This window comes from Choloepus didactylus, chromosome 3, assembly GCF_015220235.1.
Source record: "Choloepus didactylus isolate mChoDid1 chromosome 3, mChoDid1.pri, whole genome shotgun sequence".
NCBI lineage: Eukaryota > Metazoa > Chordata > Mammalia > Pilosa > Megalonychidae > Choloepus > Choloepus didactylus.
This window is the reverse complement of record NC_051309.1, coordinates 117,327,896-117,350,250: the sequence shown is the minus strand read 5'-3', so window position 1 is coordinate 117,350,250 and position 22,355 is coordinate 117,327,896. Positions and strand designations below refer to the sequence as shown.

Genomic DNA, 22,355 nt, shown 5'->3' with positions numbered 1-22,355 from the left:
AAGTGACAACCTGGAATACTTAGCTGAGGAGATCTCCAGACTATATGTGGTGGAGGTACCCTGGCTTCTTCTTGCAGCTTATAGTAAAAGGTGAGCAGAGAGAGATAAACTTAGAACTGAACTCTTGGGTTCAGAGAAACCAGAAGCTGATGGCTTGGAAAATTATGAGCTTCCAGGGGGTGGAATCCCAGAAACTACAGCCCAATGTGAGGATGTAACCAAACATGGAACCCAGCCACCATTTCAGTACAAGCCAAGATTGGAGATGGAATTATCCAGAAAGGATTTGTGGAAACTCCTATTGTCTGACGGCTTTGACCCCTGTGTGCTTCATGCGAAGCCAACAGAATTTTTGTGAGATCTTTATAGACAGAGCCGTTGCCAGTCTGGACTGGAGGAGACAGACAAGGAACAAACTGAAGGAAAAATTTCTTCAAAGACAGAGCCATGGAGGTTGAGGTCTGGTCAGGACATCTCGGGCTGGGAGAGCGGAGCGGCCCACACGCATGGAAAGGGTGAGTCTGCCCTGGAGGTCGAGGGCACCCCAACGTCCTGCCACCCCAAGCCCCAAAGAGGGTGGAGCACATTCCCAGGGAATTGCGGAGATCCTGGCTGCCACCACACTGTTCTGAAGGGGTTGAGCATGTGTCCCGGAGATGGAAGGGAATCCGGGTGCTGCTCCAATGTTTGAGGAGGGTGAGGCCGAGAAGGTGGTCTCCCCAATGTGTGGATATGTTGGAGCACTCACCCAAGTGTTTGGAGAGGAAAGGGCTGCCACGAAGGCCCTTAGGAAGGTTTAGACTCCTGCTCTCTCAAACCCCAAGGATGCAACGTTGTTCTGTAAATGACTCTCAGACTTTGAAATCTAATGGAGTTTGTCCTGCGGGTTTTAGGAACTGTTTTGGTCCTGTTAACCCTGTTTTCCTTACTCTTTCTCCTTATGGCAGTGGGAATGTTTATCCTATGAATGTCCCTCCTTTGTATATTGGAAGCATATAACTTGTTCTAAGTCCACAGATCCAAGGCTAAAGGAGAATTATGCCTTAGGACCCACCGTTGCCTGTAATTGATTTTGATAGGTTCTTGTACTTAACTTTTGTTACTGAAATGATACAAGTTTTTGTGATACTGTAATGGAATGAATGTATTTTGTATTTGGAAAGATAATGTCATTTTGGGGTCCAGGGGGTGGAATGTGCCAGTTTGAATGTATTGTGTCCCCCAAACGCCATTATCTTTGATGTAGCCTTGTGGGGCAGACGTTTTGGTGCTCATTAAATTTGCTTGGAATGTGCCCCACCCGGCTGTGGGTGATGACTCTGATGAGATATTCCCATGCAGGCATGGCCCCACCCATTCAGGGTGGGCCTTGATCAGTGGAGCCATATAAATGAGCTGACTCAAAGAGAAGGAACTCAGTGCAGCTGTGAGTGACGTTTTGAAGAGGAGCAAGCTTGCTAGAGAGTTACGTCCTGGGAGAAAGCCATTTTGAAACCAGAACTTTGGAGCAGACGCCAGCCACGTGCCTTCCCAGCTAACAGAGGTTTTCCAGATGCCATTGGCCATCCTCCAGTGAAGGTACCGATTACTGATGTGTTACCTTGGACACTTTATGGCCTTAAGACTGTAACTGTGTAGCAAAATAAACCCCCTTTTTATAAAAGCCAATCCATTTCTGGTGTTTTTCATTCCGCAGCATTAACAAACTGGAACACATGGTTTCCAAAATTTTTCCCCATTGAGTTGGCTGCCTCTTTACCTTTTTGAGAAATTCCTTTGAGGTACAGAAACTTCTAAGCTTGAGGAGTTCCCATTTATCTATTTTTTTGTTGTTGTTGCTTGTGCTTTGGGTGTAAAGTCTAGGAAGTGTCCGCCTAATACAAGGTCTTGAAGATGTTTTCCTACATTATCTTCTAGGAGTTTTATGGTGCTGTCTTTTATATTGAGATCTTTGGTCCATTTTGAGTTAATTTTTGTGTAGGGTGTGAGGTACGGGTCCTCTTTCATTCCTTTGGATATGGATATCCAACTATCCCAGCCCCATTTGTTGAAAAGACAGTTACATCCCCAGTTCAGTGGCTTTGGGGGCCTTATCAAATATCAGTTGGCCATAGATCTGGGGGTCTATCTCCAAATTCTCAATTCGATTCCATTGATCAATATGTCTATCTTTGTGCTAGTACCATGCTGTTTTGACAACTGTGGCTTTATAATAATCTTTAAAGTCAGGGAGTGTAAGTCCTCCCACTTGGTTTTTCTTTTTTAGAGTGTCTTTAGCAATTCGAGGCATTTTCGCTTTCCAAATAAATTTGGCTACCAGCTTTTCCAAGTCTGCAAAGTAGGTTGTTGAAATTTTGATTGGGATTGCATTGAATCTGTAGATGAGTTTGGGTAGAATTGACATCTTAATGACATTTAGCCTTCTTATCCATGAACATGGAATATTTTTGCATCTTTTGAGGTCCCCTTCTATTTCTTTTAGTAGAGTTATGTAGTTTTCTTTGTATGGGTCTTTTACATCTTTGGTTAAGTTTATTCCTAGGTACTTGATTTTTTTAGTTGCTATTGAAAATGGTATCTTTTTCTTGAGTGTCTCTTCAGTTTGTTCATTTCTAGCATGTAGAAACATTACTGACTTATGTGCATTAATCTTGTATCCCACTACTTTGCTAAATTTGTTTATTAGCTCTAGTAGCTATATCGTCGATTTCTCAGGGTTTTCCAGATATGAGATCATATCATCTGCAAACAATGACAGTTTTACTTCTTTCTTTCCAATTTGGATGCCTTTTATTTCTCTGTCTTGCCGGATTGCCCTGGCTAGCACTTCCAGCACAATGTTGAATAACAGTGGTGACAGCGGGCATCCTTGTCTTGTTCCTGATTTTAGAGGGAAGGCTTTCAGTCTATCACTAATGAGTACTATGCTGGCTGTGGGTTTTTCATATATGCTCTTTATCATATTGAGCAAGTTTCCTTCAATTCCTACCTTTTGAAGTGTTTTTATCAAAAATGCATGTTGGATTTTGTCAAATGCTTTTTCAGCATCTGAGATGATCATTTGATTTTTCTCTTTTGATTTCTTAGTGTGTTGTAATACATTGATTGATTTTCTTATGTTGAACCATCCTTGCATGCCTGGAATAAACCCCACTTGGTCATGGTGTTTGGTTGTTTAAATGTGTCTTTGGATTTGATTTGCAAGTATTTTGTTGAGAATTTTTGCGTCTATATTCATTAGGGAGATAGGCCTGTAGTTTTCCTTTTTTGTGGCATCTTTGCCTGGTTTTGGTATTAGATTGATGTTAGCTTCATAAAATGAGTTACGTAGTGTTCCATTTTCTTCGATGTTTTGAAAGAGTTTGAGTAAGATTGGTGTCAGTTCTTTTTGGAAAGTTTAGTGGAATTCCCCTGTGAAGCCGTCTGGCCTTGGGCGTTTATTTGTGGGAAGATTTTTGATGACTGATTGGATCTCTTTGCTGGTGATTGGTTGGTTGAGGTCTTCTGTTTCTTCTCTGGTCAGTCTATATTGTTCATATGTTTCCAGGAGATTGTCCATTTCCTCTGCATTATCCAGTTTGTTGGCATATAGTTTTTCATAGTATCATCTTATAATTTTTTTAAATTTCTTCGGGATCCACAGTAATGACACCTTTCTCATTCGTTATTTTGTTTATATGGGTCTTCTCTCTTTTTGATTTTGTCAGTCTAGCTAGGGGCTTTTCAATCTTGTTGATCTTCTCAAAGAACCAATTTTTGGTGATATTTATCCTCTCTATTGTTTATTTTTTCTCTATGTCATTTATTTCTGTGTTAATCCTTGTTATTTCTTTTCTTCTACTTGAATTAGGATTGGTTTCCTCTTCATTTCTAGCTTCTACAGTTGATCCATTAGTTCTTTGATTTTAGCTCTTTCTTCCTTTTTAATATATGCGTTTAGTGCTATAAATTCCCCCCTCAGTACCACTTTTGCTGTATGCCATAGGTTTTGGTATGTTGTGTTCTCATTTTCATTTGTCTGTATATATTTAGCAATTTCTCTTGGTATTTCTTCTTTAACCCACTGATTGTTTAGGAGAGTGTTGTTTAACCTCCAGGTATTTGTGAATTTCCTAAGTCTCTGATGATTATTGACTTCTAATTGTATTCCATTGTGGTCAGAGAATGTGCTTTGAATAATTTCAATTTTTTTAAATTTATTGAGGCTTGTTTTATGTCCCAGCATATGGTCTATTCTGGAGAAAGTTCCATGAGTACTAGAGAAGAATGTGTATCCTGGTGATTTGGGATGTCATGTTCTATATATGTCAGTTAAATCCAATTCATTTATCAGGTCTTTTAGGTTTTTGATTTCCTTATTGGTCTTCTGTCTGATTGATCTATCTATAGAAGAGAGTGATGTGTTGAAGTCTCCCACAACTATTGTGGGAACATCAATTGCTTCCTTTAGTTTTGCCAGTGTTTCTCTCATGTATTTTGTGGCATCTTGATTGGGTGCATAAACCTTTATGATTGTTATTTCTTCCTGTTGAATTCCCCCTTTTATTAGTATGTAGTGGCCTTCTTTGTCTCTCATAACATCCTTGCATTTAAAGTCTATTTTATCTGCGATTAATATTGCTACTCCTGCTTTCATTTGGCTGTATCTTGCATGAAATATTTTTTTCCATCCTTTCACTTTCAGTTTCTTTGTGTCCCTGTGTCTAAAATGAGTCTCTTGTATGCAACCTATTGATGGTTCATTTCTTTTGATCCATTCTGCCAATCTATATCTTTTAATTGGGGAGTTTAATCCATTTACAGTCAGCGTTATTACTTTGAAGGCATTTCTTCAATCAGGCATCTTATCCTTTGGTTTATGTTTGTCATATTTATTTTTTCCCTCTGTCTATTAATTTCCTTTAACATACCCATACTGAATCTCTTTAGTACTGAACCTTTCTCCATATCTCTCTCCTTTCTTTGTTTCTCTGTTGGTAGGGCTCCCTTTAGTATCTCCACTAGGGCAGGTCTCTTGTTAGCAAATTCTCTCAGCATTTGTTTGAAAAATTTAAGCTCTCCCTCAAATTTGAAGGAGAGCTTTGCTGGATAAAGAATTCTTTGTTGGCAATTTTTCTCTCTCAGAATTTAAAATATATCGTGCCACTGCCTTCTTGCCTCCATGGTGGCTGCTGAGTAGTCACTACTTATTCTTATGCTGTTTCCTTTGTATGTGGTGAATTGCTTTTCTCTTGCTGCTTTCAGAACTTGCTCCTTCTCTTCCGTGTTTGACAGTGTGATCAGAATATGTCTCAGAGTGGGTTTATTTGGATTTATTCTATTTGGAGTTCGCTGGGCATTTATGATTTGTGTATTTATGGTGTTTGGAAGATTTGGGAAATATTCCCCAACAATTTCTTTGAATACTCTTCCTAGACCTTTACCCTTCTCTTCCCCTTCTGGAACACCAGTGAATCTTATATTTGAACATTTTATATTATCTATCATATGCCTAAGGTCTGTTTCGATTTTGTCGATTTTTTTCTGCGTTCTTTCGTTCTTTTATTTTCCGTTCTGTCATCTTCCAGGTCACTGATTTCTTGTTCAACCTCCTCTAGTCTTGTACTATGAGTATCCAGAATCTTTTTAATTTTGTCAACAGTTTCTTTAATTTCCATATGATCATCTGTTTTTTAATTTACTCTTGCAATTTCTTCTTTTTGCTCTTCTAGGGTCTTCTTGATGTCCTTTAAATCCTCTGCCATGCTCTTCTTCATGTCTTTTATGTCCTATGCCATGGTCTCATTGTTCATCTTTAGTTCTTTGATTAATTGCTCCAAGTACTGTGTCTCCTCTGATCCTTTGATTTGGGTGCTTGGGCTTGGGTTATCCATATCGTCTGGTTTTTTCATATGCTTTAAAATTTTCTGTTGTTTTTGGCCTCTTGTCATTTGCTTTACCTGATAGGGTTCTTTTAGGGTTTGTAGACCAATTAAAACCCTTATCTCTAATTTTTAAGATCTGCAGCTTTGTGGAGTACACTTTCTCAAATTAACCAGTAGGTGGCATCCATGAGCCACCTATTCCCCTCAAGCCAGTTCTCCCCTGCTTTTTCTTCATGGTGAGTGGGGGTGTGAGCCTTGTGGGGTCCAGTGGGTGCACCAAGCTTGCATGTGTAGTTGGTGTTGTCCGCCCTGTATATGGGGCGTGTGTCTGGGCGGTCAGGGAGGGGGGGGGGCAGCTCTAACAATCAAATCTCCCTAGTGTTCCTGGAGATTTAAAGCTGCTGCAATAGTCTAATCCTTCAGTTTAGTCCTCCCACCATTTGTCTCTGCCGCTGACCCACAAGTCCTTGGTATTGGCGTATGTCCCCTGAGACTTGGGAGTGGGTCCCTCTTCCAGGCCCTGCACCCTCAGGTCCTCTGTTGAGGGATGACTGTGCTATGTCACAGGTGAGTGCCGTCCCCCCAGGGCAGTTCTGGGCTGCAGGGCTGTGTAGGGACACTCCCAGTCTGCTGAAAGGATGGCTGAATGGGGCATGTTATTTCACACTGCTCTGCCTTCCCAACTCTGGGACAACCAGCTGAGGGTGCAGGGAAGGCTAATGTCCACGCCCAATTTTGTGGTGTGTAGGTGTGTTGTTGGAAACACTTCCTGTCACACTGGCTTGTCTGGGGTAGCTCTGGGTTGTGGAGCTGGTGCTGGGCAGGAGTGTTCCCTGCCCACCGGGAAGATGGCTGTGAGGGGGCCCCCCCTTTTCTTGGGAGGTTGTGGTGGTTGGTGAATTTTCTCAGCCACTGGACCTTTATTGCCTTGTGTCTCAGAGCTCCTTAGTTCTGGTCTTGAGTTGTACAAATTGCAAGTCTTTGAGCTTTCTGTATTGGGCTTCTTAGAGTAATTGTTTTAGAAAAAGAGAAAAAGATAAAAAAAATAAAAAAAGGGAAAGGCCCTTCTTGCAGATCTAATGGGTTATTGAAATGCTTAGAGACAATGCAATTAGGGCCATTAAGGAAGGATCCAGGGGGCAGAGAAACCAGTTTTTCAGACAAAAAAACTCATCTTCTGGATTTGCATATGAGCCTGACTCTGCTTGAGCTCTGCCCTTCCCTGTTCTATGTTCACCAGAACTCCAAAAAACCTCTGCTTTTATTTTTGGATTTTTCTTGTTGTTTCTTTTGATCCCTACCTCCTCTCCACTGGGCTGGCTGCTGCCAAATTCTCTGTTGTCTGGTCTCAATCTGTGATTGGAGTTGGATCAGCAGAATGAGTTTCTGATAAGAGCTGCAACTGCAGTTCTCCCTCCTCGTTCCCACCACCGACAGCCCCTCTTCCCAAGGGACTTAACCTGTCAGGGAGGGGCGCAGTTCCCCTGGCGTGAAAGCTTATAGGTTTTGCTGATCTCAGCTATTCCACATGTTTATGAGTGTTGTATGCAGTATTCCCAAAGTCAGATTGCTCTGTGGTGTCTGGTTCACGCAGTTCCTCCACCCTGTTCATTTTATCTGTTGTTGTCTTTAATGGTTGAAAATTTAGGGTAAACTGCCACCATGTGATTTGAGACTTATACTATCCTAACTATTACAGTATTACCTAAGCTGGGCAATTCCAGTTTTCCATGTCTTTTACTTCATCCTTTACTGTTCATAGAATCATCCTTCTAAAGTGTGGTCTAAGTTTTTCCCTTTTTTACTCTAAAATATTTATTCATTTTCTCTTAGAATAAAGATGATCTGTGTTCAGGGGTCTGTATAGTTTGGTTTTAGTACACGTTTTCTTATTATTGTCTTTATGTGTTCAACCACAGTTGCTTATTATGATTATTTTTATTATTGCTTTGATGCCATTGCTTGCCTTGCTCTCTGTGGCTCTAATTAATGCCCTGTTCCTGATTTGTTTGCTCCTATTTAATAATTATAATAACTGCCCTTCTGTTTTAGTTTCCTTCTTGCTAAAGCAAATATCATGCAATGGGTTGGCTTACACGGTGGGAATTTATTGGCTCCCGGTTTTGAGGCTAGGAGAAGTTCCTATCAAGGAGTCACCGAGGCGATGCTTTCTTCCAGGTTGCTGCTGGTGATCGTTAGCCCTTGGCTGCTCTGTCACAGGGCAATGCACATGGCGGCCTCTTCTGGCCTCTCCCTTCTCTCGTAGGGTCCATTTACTTTTCAGCTTCTGTCTGCTCCCTTTGTGACTTTTTTTTCTTTCTCTGTGACCTTCCCTATAAGGCCTTCAGTAATAGCGTTAAGACCCATCCTGGACCATTCCTTATCTGAAGTAACCTCATGAAAAGTTGTATTTACAAGGGTTCATACCCACAGGATTGGATTAAGTTTAAGAACATATTTTTCTGGAGTACATAGGTCCAAACCACCAACGTTCCTTTTATGTAGGTGTTAGTCTATACTATGCCTGCTAGATAATCTGATGACTGGACAGTTTCATTCAAAGTTTGAAGGACAGATAAGAAAACAATATTTACTGAGTAGTTACTGTTAGGGACGTTTTTGCAGGGATTTAAGTCTTTTAAAATATTTGTTCTGATTTTTATAATCTGGGGGAAAAGTGGCCTCTTTCCAACTACCTCTCACTTGAATTACTGTGATAGTTTCCCAAGTGGTCTTTGTATATTAGATATATATTATCTAATTTTATTCACACTGTAAACCTATGAAGTAGTTCAGAGAAGTTAGGTAATTTGCCCATGGATATAATGGATTCTGCATTTAGAATTCCACAGTCATTTCCATATACCTCTGGATTTTACTTTCAGTAATATTCTCATTACATCATAAGTGCAATGTAATTAAATCTACAACCAGAAATATGTCAGGTTATATTACTTTAAGACAGATAAATTTTCTTTTGAAAGATTATTTAATTTTATCCCAAAGCTGGGTGGTAACCAAAGAAGAAATGCAAAAACCTCCGTAATGCGATTGCTGTCTTTTGATGCTACCCTCCTTTGGTAAAAAGATTTCAGTGCTACGCTTTCCCATTGAAAAGCATGTTGAAAGCATGTAAGTATTTTTGTGTTTTACTTGCTTGATCCTGTTAGTTAATTTAAGAAATACTTACTTAGTGCTTTATGTGCTAGGCATTGCTGTAAACACTGGGGATGTGGCAGTGAATAAAACAATCAAGAGTCCTGCCTCATAGTTCATGGTTTGTCAGTGATGTAAGGAGTGCCTTTGCAACTGCATCTTGATTGGCAAGGTGACATGTAATTCACGTTTTCCATAGCAGATTCCTTCTCCCTAGTGATCCAGGGGTGCAATTTAGAGTGCAACTCAAATACATTGCCATCATAAAGGCATTTGTTAGATTTTCCAAAGGGTGGGTTATGGGAAAGCAAATAATAGAATCCAAAATATAGAGTGGAGATGAATGAGATGAATATGTCAAATGCAGTGGTATGTTAAAGCAAGGAATAATAACCAAATCTAAGTAACTTTGTAGTGTGTGTTTTCAGTGCAGATGTGAAAATTAGATGTTCTACATTAACCAACAGTATATGTAAGGATATAACTGTGTTATTTTTTTCATGAGAAGTGCCTGAAAGAGAATGTTATGGGCAGAGATGGAAGCCATCAATAATGACTCCAATTAGTTGTGTGCTAGGCTTTATATTAGGTGTGTTTAATAGTATTATTGCATTTGATTTGTGTTAAAGCTCTGAGGCTTTCACATTTTCACATTTCACCAGTTTGTTCCCTAAGGGTAGTTGGGATTAAGAAATTGAGAGGAACGAGCATAGCTTTTATCTTAGAAAGATTTAATCTTTTTGGAGTACTCTTAAAGTATTCGGAGTAGATCAAAGATAACACTGTCTGGGTTGAAAAGAATGTTTACTTTGTAAAGACATAAACCATCCTGTAATTGTCCATACTTAGCATGAAATGTTTGTCCATTATATTGTGAAATAAGGTAGGTTTTTATAGGTTATCTAATTTACTTTGGAAAGCTGAGGCACATTTTGCAGATAAATTACAATTTACTTAAGGCCAGAAACCTAAATTTAAGTAGTAAATGGGTGACTCTTAGGTTATTTTGGCACATATAATGAGAATTTTATTTCTGAAATAGTCCAAACAAGTTAAGTAAATTTCGTCTTCTCCTCAGGCTCAGTTTTTTTAGATTTTTTATTAGGGAGAAGAGGATAATATGGTCTGGGGCCTTCAGGAGAATGAAGGTGTTTGAGAAGTGCTGTTTCCATGGAAATGATAGTGGTAATTTAGAGTTATCTTCTAACTTATGCTTGATACTACTTTGGAGAGACTCTTGAAAGAACTTTACCTTGAATTGTTCTTTAGTAAGGTATGACATTCATTTCACTATTCAGTATAAATGCATTTTTAGTATGATATACAATGGGTATTTTAGGATGATGGATACTTTGGTTACCGGGGGTAATTTAGCATAATGTTTCTTATCCTCTATTGAATCCTCTTATCCCTGGATTGTCTTATTTCTCTTTAGATCTGGCCTATGTAATATAATTGGGATAGGTAATGTGGTCATTTATCAAATCCGTGAAGTGTTCCATATTTTTTGACTTCTTCTTGGTGGCATGTCTTGAGGATTTCATTGAAACTGCTAGCCTCTTTATATTTGAGACTATTTGTCGCATCCACCAATTTATTGGCAATAACACGTTGGCAGATAAACTGAACATGACTCCAGAAGAAGCTGAAAGGTGGATTGTGAATTTGATTAGAAATGCAAGACTGGATGCCAAAATTGATTCTAAATTAGGGTATGTGGTTATGGGTAACAGTGCAGTCTCACCCTATCAACAAATGATTGAAAAGACCAAAAGGCTTTCCTTTAGAAGCCAGATGTTAGCCATGAATATTGAAAAGAAACTTAATCAGAATAGTAGATCACAGGCTCCTAACTGGGCAACTCAGGACTCTGGCTTCTACTGAAGAAATATAAAAAAGAAAGAAAGAAAGAAAGAGAACTGTAAAAGAAGGATGAAATAGAAAAACCATTTTATATAGGATGACATACGTGTTAGAAACAATTAACATATTAAGTATATAGCTAAATTTCAATGAAATTGACTTTCATTAAAAAGAAAGAGTAAATTTCTCAGCATTTTGTTAAATCATCTTTAATTTCTTAACATGCTTCATTTGGCATGTATTTATTCAAGAAGAGAGATGACGCTAACAAATATCGAGGATGTCTGAATTTAGTTTTTTTTTCCTAAACCTTGAAATGGTCACTAGATGGCCTGCTAGTATTGTATTTTAACTTGGCATATTATGACATACGGAAGTAGACTTCTTGCTGCTGGTTTCAGTTTAAAGTGATATTTTAAATACTGGCTTTTAAATCTACTAGGAACTCTAGATTTACTAGTGCTATAAATTATTTAAAGGTTTATCTTTTTATGAAATGATGGTTTAGTGCTCTAAATGGATTTTATACTGCACGTAAAAACCAGATTTTGCAACTCAGTTTTAAAATGTTGCCAGAATGTTGTCTGGTGTTCATGATTTGGATGCATGTAATTTAGGTAATAGAAATTTAGTAGTTACATAAAAATATGAATGAGCCCTAGTGATCAAATGTGTTGAGCAGATTTGGCTCAAGAAAAAAGTACAGAAAATACTTAAAGGAAAACCTGAAAATGTGGAATCACTGTTTATTGACATGTTCATATTTCTTAAGATTAAAATGAGAGATAAGAGGTGCTATTTTCAGGTGGTGAGTGTTGTTTGTCTTGCTGTCAGTTTCCAGATAAATAAACAAAGGAGGATATAGGTACAGCATATATTAGACTCTAGATTTATTAGTCATTCAAGCAAAAGAATTGTTTGGGGTACCCATACTACATTTCAAACATTCAATTAGTCTTTAGGAATTCATAATGTTTAGATATCTATAGACCTACAGGGACTAGAACTCACCCGTCATTAATGGTAGCTTGTGAATTGTTTACTGACACCCTACTCAGCACAGCTCCCAGGCACACTCCCTGTGTCCCGTTACGGTGCTGGGTGATTATGGAACTCTCAAGATTGAAGGAATGGGCTTTAGGTAAATACTTGCTTCTGGCCTGTGATCTAGTTTTGCTTTAAAAAATTTCCTGAAATTAAGAGTTTTACATGTACAAGTTGAGAAAGAACACTTTTTTTTTCCCTCCTCTAATAGCTGACTGTCTCCTGGAAATCCTAATGAATCCCAAATAAAATGGATAGCTTCTGTGGCAGGGACTTCACATTCTGTTGTCCAGATATCTTGTCTCACTTTGAGGTGGTTTTGTTCCTTTTTGGGGTTTTGTAGTGGTTTTGGAAACCAAGAAGATTTGTCACTAGAATGTGCTAGCAAATGGTTGTGTCTGCATTTTTAAAATTCTTTTTATGCTCTTGACAGAGATTCAGTCCTTTTGTCTCTGCACATGGAATCCACATAGAACTTGTTTCTACTGAGCGAATGTTTCATGTTCCTCTGACTCATGCTGTTAGGTTTGTGTTGGTTTCAGAAATACTCACTTTATATATCTTTTCAGAAGAGGAAAATGATAGCAACTTCTTGAGCTTTTGCTTTGGCTCTGGTTAGGCATCAGAAAAATTTTGTATCAAAGTTTTGAGGCTAAAATTCATTTGAAAATATTACTGGATGTGAGTTTAGAAAAGGGAAGAACTTTGGGAAATGCTTTTAATGAAAACATTGTTTTGACTCAAATATTTCTCCTTTTTTTTTTTGAAAAGAAAGTGGTATTTCCTCTTTTTTCTTACATATAAAGCAGTCAATTACTAAAAATACATCCATGCTAAAGTATTGTATTTTTCTTATTAGTACATAAAACACTTTATTTTTAAATAATTTGGTTGGGCTCATAATATAGATACTACCCCTTTCCATGTTTGAATGAATTATCTCGGAAATGCTTAGATTTGCTCACAAATTATTTGTATGTTTGTTTTATAAGTTAAATAAGTATGGTTGAAAGGAAACTAGACATTATGCATAGAAACGTTTGTTAGTTTTCACTTCTTATTTTCAGAGGCAGTAGGTCTGTGTACCTGGGTGTACATTCTCCTGGAGAGGAGAGATTCCAGGGTGGAGGTGAGAATCTCAGACCCAGCCTCTGGCCTGGAATGGAGCATGGGCAGCACATGCCGCTGCTCTCAGTCAGTGTTTGTGATGCTGGTTTAGGAACCCAACTAAAAATGCCTTGTTGTCGTACGTGGTTGTGCAGTGTTTGTATCTAGAAAGAAAACAGAGGCAGCTGTTACAGGCGAGGCTGTCTTTCTTCCTTCTATTTTTGCTGGTCCCTCATGTATTTACCCTCAGTAAAGCACAATTAATAACCTTCAGCTAGGGGTGCCTGCTGGAAACTTAATTGTAGGAGAAGATCTGGAAGACACATGAAGTATGCTTTGCTGGATGAGTTTCTGCCTCATACATGCACTTTTCCAGGCCTTCATCCTGTGAGTAATGGGATGCTCACGGGACAGAGGGGGCTTCAGAAAGTGACGTTCATATCATATCTGCACTACATTTGGCCGAATTTGCTGTTGCAGCAGGCAGTGTTTCTTTATAACTTTTCTGTTTTTTTTTATTGTATTCTTTCTTTTTTCTTTTCATTCGCACTTAACTCTTCTTATTTATTTGTGGATGTATCATGAAAAAGGTCAGAGGCCTTGAATTTTCTGGTAGAAAAAAAGCCTGATTTAGGCATAAGATTTAGCCAATGCTGAAAACCTGTGTCTATTTTGTTCCATCTTTGAGGGAACAGAGTTTCTGAGAAACGAGAATTATTCTTTCTAGATTTTCAGAACTGATTGGGGCTGCTTGAGCAGCAGCACCCAGTCCTTTCTCAAGACCATCTAGCTTTAATTTACATATGTGACTCTGCATTTTTCTTCTATGGAAGGTATTATGTAAGTCCAAATATAAATTGAGGTTTCTTCCCAAAATTATGCCTCAGGAAATAGAGTAGAGGATGTCCTTAAAATCTGGTATGTTCATTAATATTTTATTTCAAATTACTTTACTTTGAATAACTCCATATTGTTTGGACAGTACACAAATGATTGAAATGTACTCAGTTAATGCCAGTTTCGTATGCTTACAGAGGTCACCTATCAGATTTCGTTATTTTAAAAGGTCAAAGTAATTAAGCACATTTAGGAATTATTCCTAGTAGTATGACAAGTATTGTGAACAAACCTCGTAAAGATCATTTAATGAGAAGATTATATGTGGTTATGTTATAGTAATTACAAATATGTGCTTGTAGGATAAATGGGGAAAAATACTGTCACAATGTTATATATCAAAGAGGACTTGGAGTTTGGATAAAATTTCTAAACTCCATTTCATATGGGATCAAAAAGTACTGCTTATCAGACATGCTCTGAACTACTGTAAGTAATTAAAAACCTGGCTTTAGGGATAACAAAGACACTAATGATAAAGATGCATATGAAGAACTGGAATAAAATTGTTTCATGACATATCAAGGATAATGCTGACTAGATCTAGACTAATTCTCACCCCCCCCCCCAGTTCTCTTTGCTGTTGCCTCTTATTTGAGGTCACCTCTTATTTACAGTTGTCTTATTTTGACATATGTGGTGTGTTCTAGAAATTTTTTCCCACTAGATAATGGAGCATTTTGCTCACTTTCTTGTATGTGGAATGTTGCCTCCTTGAAAATAGATGGACATTTGGAAAACTTATTGAGGGGTGGGCACAGCATTCAAAGCAACTGGTTTATGCTTTTTTTAAAAAAAATCTTAATTTGAAATATTGTCTTCATTACCCTTTGAAGAACTCAAAATTGTTCTAGCAAACATTTAATTTTATTTTTTGTTATTGTATAGGACATTGTACCTGTGGATGCTTCTTACGAAGTAAAAGAACTGTATGTGCCAGAAAATAAACTTCATTTGGCAAAAACAGATGCAGAAACGTTACCGGCACTGAAAATTAATAAAGTAAGTGCTTTATTGCCCTTCAGATCAAGTGAGATAACCATTTATAGTCATTATTTTGTAAATTTGTGATTTATAGCAGTGTTTGAGGTCGTGGGGGTGGGGGTGGGTGTGGGTCCGGGGTGTTGTAGTGTCTATCACAATTTCCAGGGATGGTGAATGTGTTTAAATTGTAAAATTCTGCCCAAACTGATCTACATATTCAGTGTAATTCCAATCAAAATTCCAACAACCTACTTTGCACACTTGGGAAAACTAGTTATCAAATTTATTTGGGGCCTTGAATTGCCAAAAACATCCTAAAAAAGAATGACATGGGAGGACTTACACTTCCAGACTTGGAAGCCTACTTATAAAGCCACAGTGGTCAAAACAGCATGGTATTGGCACAAAGGTATTGATTAATACCTTGATTAATCAGTTGATTAATGGAATGGAATTGAGAGTTTGGAAATAGACCCCCAGATCTGTGGTCGACTGATTTTTGATAAGGCCCCCAAATCACTGAACTGGGACAGAACAGTCTCTTCAACAAATGGGGCTAGGAGAACTGGATATCCATAACCAAAAGAATAATAGAGGATCCCTACCTCACACCCTATACAAAAATTAACTCAGAGTGGATAAAAGACCTCAATATAAGAAACAGCACAATAAAACTCTTAGGAGATAATATAGGGAAATATCTTCAGGACCTAGTAATAGGAGGTAGCTTCATAGACCTTATACCCAAAGCATGAGGAACAAAACCAAAAACAGATAAATGGGAACTCCTCAAAACCAAAAGCTTCTGTGCCTCAGAAAACTTTGTCAAAAAGGTGAAGAGGCAGCCAACTCAATGGGAGAAAATACTTGGAAACTGTGTATCTGATAAGAGGCTGATATCCTACATATATAAAGAAATCCTACAACTCAACAACAGTAGTACAAACAGCCTAATTATAAAATGGGCAAAAGATATGAAAAGACATTTTTCCGAAGAGGAAGTACAAATGGCTACAAAACCCTTGAAAAAATGTTCATCTTCATAGCTATTAGGGAAATGCAAATCAAGACCACAATGAGATACCATCTCACACCAATCAGAATGGCTGCCATTAAACAAACAGGAAACAATAAATGCTGGAGAGGATGTGGAGAAACTGGAACTCTTATTCATTGCTGGTGGGAATGTATAATGCTACAGCTGCTGTGGAAGACAGTTTGGTGGTTTTTCAGAAAACTAGGTATCGAATTACCCTATGATCTGGCAATACCCTCCGTGGTATATACCCAGAAGATTTGAAAGCAGTCACACGAACAGACATTTATATGCTTATGTTCATAGCAGCATTGTTCACAATTGCCAAGAGATGGAAACAATCCAAGTGTCCTTCAGCAGATGAGTGGATAAACAAAATGTGGTATATGCACATGATGGAATACTATGCAGCAGTAAGAAGGAACAGGGTCCTGAAACATATGGCAATGTGGATGAACCTTGAAAATACAATGCTGAGTGAAATCAGTCAGACATGAAAGGAGAGATATGGTACATTATCACATCTGTGAACTCACTGTACAATGTCAAATCAATGTCTTATAATGTAGAATATTAGGAATCTAGTGATAGGCTGTGGTTAGTAGAGAGGGAATGATAATCTAATATGTTCAGATATTTTAATGATGGTGAATTCAAAGTATGGGAATGGATGGAGTAATGATTGTTAATGGGATTACAAGTATCAGGGTTGTATTGAAGGTGAATAGGATTGAAAGGAGTTGTTTAAAGGCATGTATCCCACAGATCAGCACTACAAAATATAGATAGGTGCTTGCATGATATACTTCTAAGGTCTGACACCAGTACGGAGACTTGACAATAGAATGGTATATGGGAAAAATCTACGTATTGCATACTAGGGACTGTAATTAATAGGAATACCTTACTAGTCCACACATATACTAGGGGCAAATAATTAAGTACTGAAAGAGCCACAAGGTGTTTTGGGTTTTGACAATTGTCAAAACAAAACAAAACAATAATTGTATTGCATATCTTATCTTTAATGACATCACCAGGTATACTTCTCAGTAAAAAACTTCTTAATTAAACTAAATTTGACACCAGTGGAAACTGTAATTTGTCATTTTCAATCTTAGGGAATTTTAAATGGTATCATTGAGATATACTTTAAGCATGGAGAGATAAAGAAATAAGAACCTGGACTGGAAGATGAATTTCCCAATCTTTCTTTTAGTATAGCAAAAATTCAAAGCACTTGGGAAAGTGCCAAAATTGAAAATATGGAGAAAGGAAAAAAAAAAAAAATTTCCTTTGGGGCTTGAAAAAAGACTCGTCGAGCAGTTAAGCAAATGCCTAATAGTAGTAGATTACCTTGATATACTTTCTGTGATTGGGTCTCTGACATGACAAGACATACTGGGGAACACCAAGGAGTTAAGAGGGAAGGGCAGCTCAAGAAGCTAGCTAGTTGAAAAGAACAGTTTAATCACTGGCAAACTTTGCATGGAATGAATACACAGAAAACACAAACTTACACACACACGCACACACACACCCCTATACATAAAAAGAGAAGGAGAAAATGAATGAATGAATGAATATGAATCCAAGTCAGTCAGACTCCAGAACCCAGAAAAACAGTTCCTTTTTCTAAATATGAGTTTTTCTTATGCAGTAGTTCTCAAGCTTTTATTGGCAGAGAACCTGGAATGCACACTCTTCTTTGCACAGGAAAAACTTAGCATTCCAAATTCTTGTTAAGTCAGATACCATCTACAATTGGATTCCAGTAGAGACAAATGGTGGCCAGTGCCAGAGATTTAAGAAAAATTAGTAAGAGGAGAGCTTGAAAACAAGAATATTCGGTCTGTAAGTATAATTTTTCCTGTGAATTGAAGCAGGGGAAAATCCTATCATTAATTTGATTTTGTACTGGAGCACACTGGACAACGTAATTTGGGAATAAATGATAAGCAACATTTTGCTGCATACCTACTTGGCCAGATACTTCATCTTTTCTTATTTGAGAACCACTGCTGTATATACCCTTTTACAAAATGATCATATCCAGTTTATATTAGTGATACATTATTTATTAATTCTTTAACATTCTGAAGGAATATCCTAGAAATCTTAAAGATTCTAAAATGATTCAGTCTTTATTAAGTGAAGGGTACTCTTGTGGGGGTGAGGAACTTTTTTTCCCCCTGTATTTTCTGCCCTATATTAGAGAAATTGTGGGTTTACAGAACTATCATGCATAAAATACAGGATTGCCATATAGCACTCCTATTATTAACACCTTATATTGGTGTGGAACATTTGTTACAACTGATGAAAGCACATTCTTATAATTGTACTATTAGCTATAGTCCATGGTTTAACTTAGGGTTGTGTAGTATAGTAGTTTTATGGATATTTTAAAAGAATTTTTTACTTGATTACAACCTAACATTTCCCTTTTTAACCACATTAATATATATATTTCAGTGCTGTTGATTATATTCACAATGTTGTGCTACCATGACCACTATCTTTTACAAAAACATTTCCATTGTTCCAAATTGGAACCCTATACATTTTAGGCCCGAATTTCCCATTCTGTCTCCATACCTCATCCCCTGGTAACCTACATTCTAGATTCTGACCCTGAGTTTGTTTATTCTAGTTATTTTGTATCAGACAGATTATACAATATTTGTCCTTTTGCATCTGGGTTATTTCACTCAACATGATATCTTCAAGGTTCATCCATGTCATTGCATTATCAGGACTTCATTTCTTTTTATGGATGAATAATATTCCATCATATGTATATACCACATTTTGTTTATCCATTCATCAGCTGATGGACACTTGGGTTGCTTCCATCTTTTAGCAGTTGCAAATAATGCTGCTATGAACCTTGGCATGCAAATATCTGTTCAAGTCTCTGCTTTCAATTCTTTTGGGTATATACCTAGTAATGGGATTGCTGGGTCATATGGTAGTAATTCTATACTTTATCATTAATTCTTATGCATTTGCGTTTTAGTACCTATAGGAAGTAAGAAGTGGAGTTAAATACCAAATAATACTGGCATTTATAGTTATCCAAATGGTTACCTTTACTAGAGGTCTTTATTTCTTTATGATGCATTGAGTTACTGTCCAGTGTCCTTTCCTTTCGGTCTGAAGGACTCCTTTTAGCATTACTTGTACGGCAGGTCTAGTGGTGATGAACTCCCTCAGCTTTTATTTATCTGGGAATGTCTTAATCTCTCCCTCATTTTTTGAAAGAATGTCTCATCAAATATAAAATTCTTTGTGGGCAGTTGTTTTCTTTCAACACTTTAAATATTTCAACCCACTGCCTTCTTGCCTCCATGGTTTCCAATGAGAAATGAGGTCTCATTCTAATTGGTACCTCCTTGTACATAACATGTTGCTTTTTTCTTGCAGCTTTCAGAGCTCTCTCTTTGTCCTTTGCATTTGATGATAGTATGGTCAGTATAAGATGGGGTGTATTTTTCTTCACATATCCTGTTTGGTGTTCTCTGAGCTCCTTGGATGTACATATTCACATTTTTTGCTACGTTTGGGAAGTCCTCTACTATTATTTCTTTGAATATTCCTTCTGCCCCTTTCTCTCCTCCTTCTGGAACTCCCATAATGCATTTATTGGTACAGTTAGTGTCTCAGAGGTGTCTTGAGCTGCTTTTGCTTTTTATAAATTTTTTTTTCTTGTCCTAGACTGGCTCATTTCAATTGTTTTGTCTTTGAGTGCAGTGATTCTTTCTTCTGTGAGCTCCAATCTGCTGTTGAATCCCTCCTGGGAGTTTTTCATTGCAGTTATTGTGATCTTCAACTCCAGTAGTTCTCTTTGGTTCCTACTTAAAATTTTTATCTCCTTATTAAGATTCTCATATTGCTCATTCTTTGTTTTCCTGCTGTCCTTTAGTTCTTTCTCTGTGTTTTTCTTCATTTCCTTGAGCAATTGTAAGATCATGTTTTAAAAGTCTTTGTTTGGTACGTCCACATTCTTGTCTTCGTTGGTGTTTTCTGGATTTTTATCCTCTTCCTGTGGATTGGTCATCATTTCCTGTTTCTTTTGTATTCTCATTCACACTGTATATTTCAAAGTATTAAAAATGTTTTTAATATTTATATTTTAAAATATTAAAATGCTAACTCTGGGATTTATTTCCTGAGTTCATGATTTTGTAACCAGTTGGTGATAAGAAAGAGATTTTCTTGAGCTCTGTTCTGTCAGGAAAGTCTGTCCAAGGTGAATGTAATGTGCAGGGTGCTTCCTGTTTTTACTGGACTTGTATCTTTGTTCTGGGCTTGTGCTTGTTAGTTGTTTTGGAGTTCCCCTGTCTACAGGAGTATGAATGCCCTGTTTCCCAGGAGACAGACTTCCCTTTCCTGGGGTTTTAAAGCAGGCAAGCCTTTGCCCCACACTGTCCACTTGTATAGTTTCTTACGCTCCTTTTGTTGTCTCAAGTTGCTTTGGCTTGGGGCAAATTCTGGGAGTGGGGAGGCATGCCGTAGAGGATTTTCCCATCAGTCTTTTCTATCTGAAACAGGCCAGGGACCCACAAGGCGGGGCGCAGACAGCTCCAAACTGCCCTGGGGAGGAGATCAGGAAGGGTCCCAAAAGCTTCTTCCACAGCTCCCCAAAGTGGAGCTTTCTTTACCTGCTGAGCAAATGCAGCCCTTCAACAAATTGTCTCCCACAGCCCTGAAGAAGTGTAGCGTCTTTAAGTGTACCCTGCCGCCACCTTTGTCTGGGGTGGGTTGGAACAATGGCTGCCCTCAGATCCAGGCCCCCAGTGACCTGAAGATGCTTTCTAGTCAAATGCCATGATCAGCAAATGGCCGTGGCTATCCTTGGTCTTGGGGAAGATTATTTTTATGTCCCTTTCTGTCACCAGCGAGCTAGCCAGGAGTTGCACCTCTCGATTGCCTGCCACGAGGGTGGGGTTTGGGTACTGGTAACTGCCATAAGGAGAGAATAATTTACTGGTCAGTACCATAATCTACCAGCCTCTTCTTGCTCTTCCCTGGATGCTGTACAGTGTTGTTCTGGTCTCCCAAATTTGAAAATAATTGTTTCAGATGGTTTCTTCTGGTGGAGGGACTGCATCCTGGAGCTCCCTGTTCTGCCATCTTCCTACAATTGGGAACTTTCTTTTGAAAATTCTTTTATTTACAGTTTGTTTTATTTTCAGACTGTGGTTTCAGAACCAACAAATACGGTTCCCAGAACTTCAGGGGCAACATCATCTGGGAACCTGTTAGAAATACAAATCTTGGCCCCATAGCAAACTGACTGAATCAGTAATTTTGGGTGGATTAACCTTTGTTTTATTTAACAACCCATCTAGGGGATTCCGGTACACATTAAAGTTTGAGAACCACTAGCTATCCTTAGTAGAAATAATTGCAAGCGTAATGTTATTTAAAGTTAATTGGAGAAAATGCGTATTATTTTCCTAGTGACCTTATTCTTTGTTGTATTTTGTTTAATTTATAATTATTCTTGAAGTGTTTGTCTTCATTGCCTTCAAAATTGAACTAAAAGCCACTACTCCTTTTGTTGATAAATACGTGAAATAGAAACCATTACTTTACTTTCTTATTTATTAGGTAGATATGCAGTGGGTGCAAGTTTTGGCTGAAGGTTGGGCAACACCACTGAATGGCTTTATGAGAGAGAGGGAGTACTTGCAGTGCCTTCATTTTGATTGTCTTCTTGATGGTAAGATATTTTACATTCAGTACTACTATGAATATGGATGAAAAATTACAAAGTTACAGGAAATCGTCACTTGTTTTTAAAATTAGTCCTAGTATCTAAATAGAGGTAGCGTTTTAAAGACTAAATTATATCAGTAGTGAACACTTTACTTATATGTAAGATCTTATTTCCTTTTCTTTCCCCCTGATTTTGATTTATTTCAGGGGGAGAGGGAAGACTCTAGGGGATTAGAGCAGAAAATGGATTTAAATGCAAATACCATTTCCCATGCTGTATCTACCTGATCACTGTGGAAAACCTCTCCCTGCAAAGTACACATATATATGAAGTTTACCACACTTTGGGAGCTCCATGAACCTCCCAAAGCCCATGCTTGAGCCTTCTAATAAGGAATGCTGTAATAGGTGATCAAAAGACAGTTCTTCCTATTCTTTTAAATCATTTAAAAAATTAATTTCCAAAGAAATTTATGTGCAGCATATTATAGTTACAATCCATCTACCTTTAACTTTGCATTGTGTTGAGAAAATTAATTTCCTATGTTAAAGAAAACATTTAAAAATATCATGGAACTGTACTAAATTGCTACCAAATTCTTCCCAATATGACTTCTCACACAATTCCTAATCATTTTTCTTTAGAGACTTTATCACAAGAACATAAGGATTAAATATTG

General features: G+C 37.8%; 1 protein-coding gene across 2 annotated transcripts in view; it reads left to right on the top strand.

Annotated features, from left to right (window-relative positions):
• Positions 1-22,355, top strand: part of PAPSS1 (3'-phosphoadenosine 5'-phosphosulfate synthase 1) — a 157,231-nt gene that overhangs the window by 60,086 nt on the left and 74,790 nt on the right. For both annotated transcript variants that reach the window (XM_037830412.1, XM_037830411.1), the window contains exons 6-7: positions 14,820-14,933; positions 21,568-21,679. In XM_037830412.1, coding sequence (XP_037686340.1) covers positions 14,820-14,933; positions 21,568-21,679 — 226 coding nt within the window. The remainder of the gene's footprint in view (positions 1-14,819; positions 14,934-21,567; positions 21,680-22,355) is intronic.